This window comes from Ascaphus truei, chromosome 6, assembly GCF_040206685.1.
Source record: "Ascaphus truei isolate aAscTru1 chromosome 6, aAscTru1.hap1, whole genome shotgun sequence".
Classification (NCBI taxonomy): Eukaryota; Metazoa; Chordata; class Amphibia; order Anura; family Ascaphidae; genus Ascaphus; species Ascaphus truei.
The window spans coordinates 35,369,788-35,381,128 of NC_134488.1; the positions used below are offsets into that span (position 1 = coordinate 35,369,788).

Here is an 11,341-nt window from a genome sequence, read left to right on the forward strand (position 1 = left end):
GCACTGACCACCCTATGTTCAGTGACATGTTGTAGCATCCTGTGCTTCTCTCTGCAGCCGGCACTGACCACCCTATGTTCAGTGACATGTTGTAGCATCCTGTGCTTCTCTCTGCAGCCGGCACTGACCCCCTCTGTGCAGTGACATGTTGTAGCATCCTGTGCTTCTCTCTGCAGCCGGCACTGACCCCCTCTGTGCAGTGACATGTTGTAGCATCCTGTGCTTCTCTCTCTGCAGCCGGTACTTACCCCCCTCTGTGCATTGACATGTTGTAGCATCCTGTGCTTCTCTCTCTGCAGCCAGCACTGACCCCCTCTGTGAAGTGACATGTTGTAGCATCCTGTGCTTCTCTCTCTGCAGCCGGCACTGACCCCCCTCTGTGCAGTGACATGTTGTAGCATCCTGTGCTTCTCTTGGCAGCCGGCACTGACCCCCTCTGTGCAGTGACATCTTGTAGCATCCTGTGCTTCTCTCTATGCAGCCGGCACTGACCCCCCCCCCTCTGTGTAGTGACATGTTGTAGCATCCTGTGCTTCTCTCTCTGCAGCCGGCACTGACCCCCTCTGTGCAGTGACATGTTGTAGCATCCTGTGCTTCTCTCTCTGCAGCCGGCACTGACCCCCTCTGTGCGGTGACATGTTGTAACATCCTGTGCTTCTCTCTCTGCAGCCGGCACGGACCCCCCTCTGTGCAGTGACATGTTGTAGCATCCTGTGCTTCTCTTGGCAGCCGGCACTGACCCCCTCTGTGCAGTGACATGTTGTAGCGTCCTGTGCTTCTCTCTCTGCAGCCGGCACTGACCCCCTCTGTGCAGTGACATGTTGTAACATCCTGTGCTTCTCTCTCTGCAGCCGGCACTGACCCCCCTCTGTGCAGTGACATGTTGTAGCATTCTGTGCTTCTCTCTCTGCAGCCGGCACTGATCCCCTCTGTGCAGTGACATGTTGTAGCATCCTGTGCTTCTCTCTGCAGCCAGCACTGACCCCCTCTGTGAAGTGACATGTTGTAGCATCCTGTGCTTCTCTCTGCAGCCGGCACTGACCCCCTCTGTGTAGTGACATGTTGTAGTATCCTGTGCTTCTCTCTCTGCAGCCGGCACTGACCCCCTCTGTGCAGTGACATGTTGTAGCATCCTGTGCTTCTCTCTCTGCAGCCGGCACTGACCCCCCTCTGTGCAGTGACATGTTGTAGCATCCTGTGCTTCTCTCTCTGCAGCCGACACTGACCCCTCTCTGTGCAGTGACATGTTGTAGCATCCTGTACTTCTCACTCTGCCGGCACTTACCCCCCTCTGTGCAGTGACATGTTGTAGTATCCGGTGCTTCTCTCTGCAGCCGGCACTGACCCCCTCTGTGCAGTGACATGTTGTAGCATCCTGTGCTTCTCTCTCTGCAGCCGGCACTGACCCCCTCTGTGCAGTGACATGTTGTAGCATCCTGTGCTTCTCTCTCTGCAGCCGGCACTGACCCCCTCTGTGCAGTGACATGTTGTAGCATCCTGTGCTTCTCTCTCTGCAGCCGGCACTGACCCCCTCTGTGCAGTGACATTTTGTAGCATCCTGTGCTTCTCTCTCTGCAGCCGGCACTGACCCCCTATGTGCAGTGACATGTTGTAGCATCCTGTGCTTATCTCTCTGCAGCCGGCACTGACCCCCCTCTGTGCAGTGACATGTTGTAGCATCCTGTGCTTCTCTCTCTGCAGCCGGCACTGACCCCCTATGTGCAGTGACATGTTGTAGCATCCTGTGCTTATCTCTATGCAGCTGGCACTGACCCCCTCTGTGCAGTGACATGTTGTAGCATCCTGTTCTTATCTCTCTGCAGCCGGCACTGACCCCCTCTGTGCAGTGACATGTTGTAGCATCCTGTGCTTCTCTCTCTGCAGCCGGCACTGACCCCCTCTGTGCAGTGACATGTTGTAGTATCCTGTGCTTCTTTCTGCAGCCGGCACTGACCCCCCCTCTGTGCAGTGACATGTTGTAGCATCCTGTGCTTCTCTCTGCAGCCGGCACTGACCCCCCTCTGTGCAGTGACATGTTGTAGCATCCTGTGCTTCTCTCTCTGCAGCCGGCACTGACCCCCTCTGTGCAGGGACATGTTGTAGTATCCTGTGCTTCTCTCTCTGCAGCCGGCACTGACCCCCCTCTGTGCAGGGACATGTTGTAGCATCCTGTGCTTCTCTCTCTGCAGCCGGCACTGACCCCCCTCTGTGCAGTGATATGTTGTAGCATCCTGTGCTTCTCTCTCTGCAGCCGGCACTGACCCCCTCTGTGCAGTGACATGTTGTAGCATCCTGTGCTTATCTCTCTGCAGCCGGCACTGTCCCCCCTCTGTGCAGTGACATGTTGTAGCATCCTGTGCTTCTCTCTCTGCAGCCGGCACGGACCCCCCTCTGTGCAGTGACATGTTGTAGGATCCTGTGCTTCTCTTGGCAGCCGGCACTGACCCCCTCTGTGCAGTGACATGTTGTAGCATCCTGTGCTTATCTCTCTGCAGCCGGCACTGACCCCCCTCTGTGCAGTGACATGTTGTAGCATCCTGTGCTTCTCTCTCTGCAGCCGGCACTGACCCCCTATGTGCAGTGACATGTTGTAGCATCCTGTGCTTCTCTCTATGCAGCCGGTACTGACCCCCCTCTGTGCATTGACATGTTGTAGCATCCTGTGCTTCTCTCTCTGCAGCCGGCACTGACCCCCTCTGTGCAGTGACATGTTGTAGCATCCTGTGCTTCTCTCTCTGCAGCCAGCACTGACCCCCTCTGTGCAGTGACATGTTGTATCTTCCTGTGCTTCTTTCTGCAGCCGGCACTGACCCCCCCTCTGTGCAGTGACATGTTGTAGAATCCTGTGCTTCTTTCTGCAGGTGGCACTGACCCCCCCTCTGTGCAGTGACATGTTGTAGCATTGTGTGCTTCTCTCTTTGCAACCAGCACTGCCCCCTCTGTGCAGTGACATGTTGTAGCATCCTGTGCTTCTTTCTGCAGCCGGCACTGACCCCCTCTGTGCAGTGACATGTTGTAGCATCCTGTGCTTATCTCTCTGCAGCCGGCACTGACCCCCCCTCTGTGCAGTGACATGTTGTAGCATCCTGTGCTTCTCTCTCTGCAGCCGGCACTGACCCCCCTCTGTGCAGTGACATGTTGTAGCATCCTGTGCTTCTCTCGGCAGCCGGCACTGACCCCCTCTGTGCCGTGACATGTTGTAGCATCCTGTGCTTCTCTCTCTGCAGCCGGCACTGACCCCCCTCTGTGCAGTGACATGTTGTAGCATCCTGTGCTTCTCTCTCTGCAGCCGGCACTGACCCCCTCTGTGCAGTGACATGTTGTAGCATCCTGTGCTTCTCTCTCTGCAGCCGGCACTGACCCCCTCTGTGCAGTGACATGTTGTACATCCTGTGCTTCTCTCTCTGCAGCCGGCACTGACCCCCTCTGTGCAGTGACATGTTGTAGCATCCTGTGCTTCTCTCTCTGCAGCCGGCACTGACCCCCTCTGTGCAGTGACATGTTGTAGCATCCTGTGCTTCTCTCTCTGCAGCCGGCACTGACCCCCTCTGTGCAGTGACATGTTGTAGCATCCTGTGCTTCTCTCTCTGCAGCCGGCACTGACCCCCTCTGTGCAGTGACATGTTGTAGCATCCTGTGCTTCTCTCTCTGCAGCCGGCACTGACCCCCTCTGTGCAGTGACATGTTGTAGTATCCTGTGCTTCTCTCTCTGCAGCCGGCACTGACCCCCTCTGTGCAGTGACATGTTGTAGCATCCTGTGCTTCTCTCTCTGCAGCCGGCACTGACCCCCCCCCCTCTGTGTAGTGACATGTTGTAGCATCCTGTGCTTCTCTCTCTGCAGCCGGCACTGACCCCCTCTGTGCAGTGACATGCTGTAACATCCTGTGCTTCTCTCTGCAGCCGGCACTGACCCCCCCTCTGTGCAGTGACATGTTGTAGCATCCTGTGCTTCTCTCTCTGCAGCCGGCACTGACCCCCCTCTGTGCAGTGACATGTTGTAGCATCCTGTGCTTCTCTTGGCAGCCGGCACTGACCCCCTCTGTGCAGTGACATGTTGTAGCATCCTGTGCTTCTCTCTCTGCAGCCGGCACTGACCCCCTCTGTGCAGTGACATGTTGTAACATCCTGTGCTTCTCTCTCTGCAGCCAGCACTGACCCCCCTCTGTGCAGTGACATGTTGTAGCATCCTGTGCTTCTCTCTCTGCAGCCGGCACTGACCCCCTCTGTGCAGTGACATGTTGTAGCATCCTTTGCTTCTCTCTGCAGCCAGCACTGACCCCCTCTGTGAAGTGACATGTTGTAGCATCCTGTGCTTCTCTCTGCAGCCGGCACTGACCCCCTCTGTGTAGTGACATGTTGTAGTATCCTGTGCTTCTCTCTCTGCAGCCGGCACTGACCCCCTCTGTGCAGTGACATGTTGTAGCATCCTGTGCTTCTCTCTCTGCAGCCGGCACTGACCCCCCTCTGTGCAGTGACATGTTGTATTATCCTGTGCTTCTCTCTCTGCAGCCGGCACTGACCCCTCTCTGTGCAGTGACATGTTGTAGTATCCTGTACTTCTCACTCTGCCGGCACTGACCCCCCTCTGTGCAGTGACATGTTGTAGTATCCGGTGCTTCTCTCTGCAGCCGGCACTGACCCCCTCTGTGCAGTGACATGTTGTAGCATCCTGTGCTTCTCTCTCTGCAGCCGGCACTGACCCCCTCTGTGCAGTGACATGTTGTAGCATCCTGTGCTTCTCTCTCTGCAGCCGGCACTGACCCCCTCTGTGCAGTGACATTTTGTAGCATCCTGTGCTTCTCTCTCTGCTGCCGGCACTGACCCCCTATGTGCAGTGACATGTTGTAGCATCCTGTGCTTATCTCTCTGCAGCCGGCACTGACCCCCCTCTGTGCAGTGACATGTTGTAGCATCCTGTGCTTCTCTCTCTGCAGCCGGCACTGACCCCCTATGTGCAGTGACATGTTGTAGTATCCTGTGCTTATCTCTATGCAGCTGGCACTGACCCCCTCTGTGCAGTGACATGTTGTAGCATCCTGTTCTTATCTCTCTGCAGCCGGCACTGACCCCCTCTGTGCAGTGACATGTTGTAGCATCCTGTGCTTCTCTCTCTGCAGCCGGCACTGACCCCCTCTGTGCAGTGAAATGTTGTAGCATCCTGTGCTTCTCTCTCTGCAGCCGGTACTGACCCCCCTCTGTGCATTGACATGTTGTAGTATCCTGTGCTTCTCTCTCTGCAGCCAGCACTGACCCCCTCTGTGCAGTGACATGTTGTAGTATCCTGTGCTTCTTTCTGCAGCCGGCACTGACCCCCCCTCTGTGCAGTGACATGTTGTAGCATCCTGTGCTTCTCTCTCTGCAGCCGGCACTGACCCCCCTCTGTGCAGTGACATGTTGTAACATCCTGTGCTTCTCTCGGCAGCCGGCACTGACCCCCTCTGTGCAGGGACATGTTGTAGCATCCTGTGCTTCTCTCTCTGCAGCCGGCACTGACCCCCCTCTGTGCAGTGACATGTTGTAGCATCCTGTGCTTCTCTCTCTGCAGCCGGCACTGACCCCCCTCTGTGCAGGGACATGTTGTAGCATCCTGTACTTCTCTCTCTGCAGCCGGCACTGACCCCCCTCTGTGCAGTGATATGTTGTAGCATCCTGTGCTTCTCTCTCTGCAGCCGGCACTGACCCGCTCTGTGCAGTGACATGTTGTAGCATCCTGTGCTTATCTCTCTACAGCCGGCACTGACCCCCCTCTGTGCAGTGACATGTTGTAGCATCCTGTGCTTCTCTCTCTGCAGCCGGCACTGACCCCCTATGTGCAGTGACATGTTGTAGTATCCTGTGCTTCTCTCTATGCAGCCGGTACTGACCCCCCTCTGTGCATTGACATGTTGTAGCATCCTGTGCTTCTCTCTCTGCAGCCGGCACTGACCCCCTCTGTGCAGTGACATGTTGTAGCATCCTGTGCTTCTCTCTCTGCAGCCGGCACTGACCCCCTCTGTGCAGTGACATTTTGTAGTATCCTGTGCTTCTCTCTCTGCAGCCGGCACTGACCCCCTATGTCAGTGACATGTTGTAGTATCCTGTGCTTATCTCTCTGCAGCCGGCACTGACCCCCCTCTGTGCAGTAACATGTTGTAGCATCCTGTGCTTCTCTCTCTGCAGCCGGCACTGACCCCCTATGTGCAGTGACATGTTGTAGCATCCTGTGCTTATCTCTATGCAGCTGGCACTGACCCCCTCTGTGCAGTGACATGTTGTAGCATCCTGTTCTTATCTCTCTGCAGCCGGCACTGACCCCCTCTGTGCAGTGACATGTTGTAGCATCCTGTGCTTCTCTCTCTGCAGCCGGCACTGACCCCCTCTGTGCAGTGAAATGTTGTAGCATCCTGTGCTTCTCTCTCTGCAGCCGGTACTTACCCCCCTCTGTGCATTGACATGTTGTAGCATCCTGTGCTTCTCTCTCTGCAGCCAGCACTGACCCCCTCTGTGCAGTGACATGTTGTAGTATCCTGTGCTTCTTTCTGCAGCCGGCACTGACCCCCCCTCTGTGCAGTGACATGTTGTAGCATCCTGTGCTTCTCTCGGCAGCCGGCACTGACCCCCTCTGTGCAGGGACATGTTGTATTATCCTGTGCTTCTCTCTCTGCAGCCGCCACTGACCCCCCTCTGTGCAGTGACATGTTGTAGCATCCTGTGCTTCTCTGTCTGCAGCCGGCACTGACCCCCCTCTGTGCAGGGACATGTTGTAGCATCCTGTGCTTCTCTCTCTGCAGCCGGCACTGACCCCCCTCTGTGCAGTGATATGTTGTAGCATCCTGTGCTTCTCTCTCTGCAGCCGGCACTGACCCCCTCTGTGCAGTGACATGTTGTAGCATCCTGTGCTTATCTCTCTACAGCCGGCACTGACCCCCCTCTGTGCAGTGACATGTTGTAGCATCCTGTGCTTCTCTCTCTGCAGCCGGTACTGACCCCCTATGTGCAGTGACATGTTGTAGCATCCTGTGCTTCTCTCTATGCAGCCGGTACTGACCCCCTCTGTGCAGTGACATGTTGTAGCATCCTGTGCTTCTCTCTCTGCAGCCGGCACTGACCCCCTCTGTGCAGTGACATGTTGTAGCATCCTGTGCTTCTCTCTCTGCAGCCAGCACTGACCCCCTCTGTGCAGTGACATGTTGTAGCATCCTGTGCTCCTTTCTGCAGCCGGCACTGACCCCCCCTCTGTGTAGTGACATGTTGTAGCATCCTGTGCTTCTTTCTGCAGCCGGCACAGACCCCCCCTCTGTGCAGTGACATGTTGTAGCATTGTGTGCTTCTCTCTTTGCAACCAGCACTGACCCCCTCTGTGCAGTGACATGTTGTAGCATCCTGTGCTTCTTTCTGCAGCCGGCACTGACCCCCTCTGTGCAGTGACATGTTGTAGCATCCTGTGCTTATCTCTCTGCAGCCGGCACTGACCCCCCCTCTGTGCAGTGACATGTTGTAGCATCCTGTGCTTCTCTCTCTGCAGCCGGCACTGACCCCCCTCTGTGCAGTGACATGTTGTAGCATCCTGTGCTTCTCTCGGCAGCCGGCACTGACCCCCTTTTTGCCATGACATGTTGTAGCCTCCTGTGCTTCTCTCTCTGCAGCCGGCACTGACCCCCCTCTGTGCAGTGTCATGTTGTAGCATCCTCTGCTTCTCTCTCTGCAGCCGGCACTGACCCCCCTCTGTGCAGTGACATGTTGTAGCATCCTGTGCTTCTCTCTCTGCAGCCGGCACTGATCACCCTATGTGCAGCGCGTCCACCTGTGCTGGTTACTGTACAGCAGATAATGGATGTAGCTGTAATGATGATGTGACACTTTGCGTCCCCACCACTCAGTGTACTACAGCCCCCGCTCTGTGCTGCCCTGAGGGATTTCACTGGGACCCGTCCAGTTCCTGCTGCTCAGGTGAGGAGTATTACTGTGGGTATTACAGGGAGTAACACCATATGGTTGCCAGGTGTTCGATATTGAATCGGACTGTCCTGTATGTGGACACTGTCCTGTAACATATGAGGTAATACTGGACATGTATGTGTAACATGAGATAGATGTATTTGTAATATGAGAGAGACGTGTATGTGTAACATGAGAGAGACATACTGTATGTGTAACATGAGAGAGACGTACGGTATGTGTAACATGAGAGAGACGTACTGTATGTGTAACATGAGAGAGACGTACTGTATGTGTAACATGAGAGAGACATACTGTATGTGTAACATGAGAGAGACATACTGTATGTGTAACATGAGAGAGACGTACTGTATGTGTAACATGAGAGAGACGTACGGTATGTGTAACATGAGAGAGACGTACTGTATGTGTAACATGAGAGAGACGTACTGTATGTGTAACATGAGAGAGACATACTGTATGTGTAACATGAGAGAGACATACTGTATGTGTAACATGAGAGAGACGTACGGTATGTATAACATGAGAGGGACATACTGTATGTGTAACATGAGAGAGACATACGGTATGTGTAACATGAGAGAGACGTACTGTATGTGTAACATGAGAGAGACGTACTGTATGTGTAACATGAGAGAGACGTACGGTATGTGTAACATGAGAGAGACGTACGGTATGTGTAACATGAGAGAGACGTACTGTATGTGTAACATGAGAGAGACGTACTGTATGTGTAACATGAGAGAGACGTACTGTATGTGTAACATGAGAGAGACGTACGGTATGTGTAACATGAGAGAGACGTACTGTATGTGTAACATGAGAGAGACGTACTGTATGTGTAACATGAGAGAGACGTACTGTATGTGTAACATGAGAGAGACATACTGTATGTGTAACATGAGAGAGACGTACGGTATGTATAACATGAGAGGGACATACTGTATGTGTAACATGAGAGAGACATACGGTATGTGTAACATGAGAGAGACGTACTGTATGTGTAACATGAGAGAGACGTACTGTATGTGTAACATGAGAGAGACGTACGGTATGTGTAACATGAGTGAGACATACTGTATGTGTAACATGAGAGGGACATACTGTATGTGTAACATGAGAGGGACATACTGTATGTGTAACATGAGAGAGACGTACGGTATGTGTAACATGAGAGACATACTGTATGTGTAACATGAGAGAGACGTGTATGTGTAACATGAGAGAAACATACTGTATGTGTAACATGAGAGAGACGTACGGTATGTGTAACATGAGAGAAACATACTGTATGTGTAACATGAGAGAGACATACTGTATGTGTAACATGAGAGAGACATACTGTATGTGTAACATGAGAGAGACGTACGGTATGTGTAACATGAGAGACATACTGTATGTGTAACATGAGAGAGACGTACTGTATGTGTAACATGAGAGAGACGTACTGTATGTGTAACATGAGAGTGACGTACTGTATGTGTAACATGAGAGAGACGTACTGTATGTGTAACATGAGAGAGAGACATACTGTATGTGTAACATGAGAGAGACATACTGTATGTGTAAAATGAGAGAGACGTACTGTATGTGTAACATGAGAGAGACGTACTGTATGTGTAACATGAGAGAGACGTACGGTATGTGTAACATGAGAGAGATGTGTATGTGTAACATGAGAGATGTGTATGTGTAACATGAGAGATGTGTATGTGTAACATGAGAGATGTGTATGTGTTACATGAGATGTGTATGTGTAACATGAGAGATGTGTATGTGTAACATGAGAGATGTGTATGTGTAACATGAGAGATGTGTATGTGTAACATGAGAGAGACGTACTGTATGTGTAACATGTGAGAGACGTACGGTATGTGTAACATGAGAGAGACGTACGGTATGTGTAACATGAGAGAGACGTACTGTATGTGTAACATGAGAGAGACGTACTGTATGTGTAACATGAGAGAGACGTACGGTATGTGTAACATGAGAGATGTGTATGTGTAACATGAGAGATGTGTATGTGTAACATGAGATATGTGTATGTGTAACATGAGAGATGTGTATGTGTAACATGAGAGATGTGTATGTGTAACATGAGAGATGTGTATGTGTAACATGAGATATGTGTATGTGTAACATGAGATATGTGTATGTGTAACATGAGAGATGTGTATGTGTAACATGAGAGATGTGTATGTGTAACATGAGAGATGTGTATGTGTAACATGAGAGATGTGTATGTGTAACATGAGATATGTGTATGTGTAACATGAGAGATGTGTATGTGTAACATGAGAGATGTGTATGTGTAACATGAGAGATGTGTATGTGTAACATGAGAGAGACGTACTGTATGTGTAACATGAGAGATGTGTATGTGTAACATGAGAGATGTGTATGTGTAACATGAGAGATGTGTATGTGTAACATGAGATATGTGTATGTGTAACATGAGAGATGTGTATGTGTAACATGAGATATGTGTATGTGTAACATGAGATATGTGTATGTGTAACATGAGATATGTGTATGTGTAACATGAGAGAGACGTACTGTATGTGTAACATGAGAGATGTGTATGTGTAACATGAGAGATGTGTATGTGTAACATGAGAGAGACATACTGTATGTGTAACATGAGAGATGTGTATGTGTAACATGAGATATGTGTATGTGTAACATGAGAGATGTGTATGTGTAACATGAGAGATGTATATGTGTAACATGAGAGAGACATACTGTATGTGTAACATGAGAGATGTGTATGTGTAACATGAGAGATGTGTATGTGTAATATGAGAGAGACATACTGTATGTGTAACATGAGAGATGTGTATGTGTAACATGAGATATGTGTATGTGTAACATGAGAGAGACGTACTGTATGTGTAACATGAGAGATGTGTATGTGTAACATGAGAGATGTGTATGTGTATACTGGTATTACGGTACCTCCCTGGACATGTATGTTTATGCTGGTGTAACATGAGAGAGATATGTATGTGTCTGGACATATTGACCTGACCGGCTTGGGGGGCTGTGGGGTTTCAGGGAGACAGGGCTGTCGCTAGGGGCTGGCCAGCTTCCTCCATCCTCGGTAATGCAGCCAATCAGGAGGAGGTGTCAGGAGCATGGGGGTGGGGCCAAGGTGGAGGCACTAGCTAGTGTGTGTGTGTTCTGTGGAGAGGGGAAGGAGATGATTGGAGGGGGTGAGAGATGATATGGGGAGGGGGTGAGAGATGATATGGAGGGGGTGAGAGATGATATGGGGAGCGGGTGAGAGATGATATGGGGAGGGGGTGAGAGATGATATGGGGAGGGGGTGAGAGATGATATGGGGAGGGGGTGAGAGATGATATGGGGAGGGGGTGAGAGATGATATGGGGAGAGGGTGAG

General features: G+C 51.6%; 2 protein-coding genes across 2 annotated transcripts in view; both read left to right on the forward strand.

The window, feature by feature from the left end:
- The window catches only part of LOC142496898 (pancreatic secretory granule membrane major glycoprotein GP2-like), a 129,697-nt gene that overhangs the window by 97,921 nt on the left and 20,435 nt on the right, over window positions 1-11,341 (forward strand). Inside the window, exon 3 of the mRNA XM_075603975.1 lies at window positions 7,751-7,930. Within this exon, the coding sequence (XP_075460090.1) occupies window positions 7,751-7,930 (180 nt within the window). The remainder of the gene's footprint in view (window positions 1-7,750; window positions 7,931-11,341) is intronic.
- The window catches only part of LOC142498033 (uncharacterized), a 448,291-nt gene that overhangs the window by 80,782 nt on the left and 356,168 nt on the right, over window positions 1-11,341 (forward strand). The gene's annotated exons all lie outside the window — the stretch shown is intronic.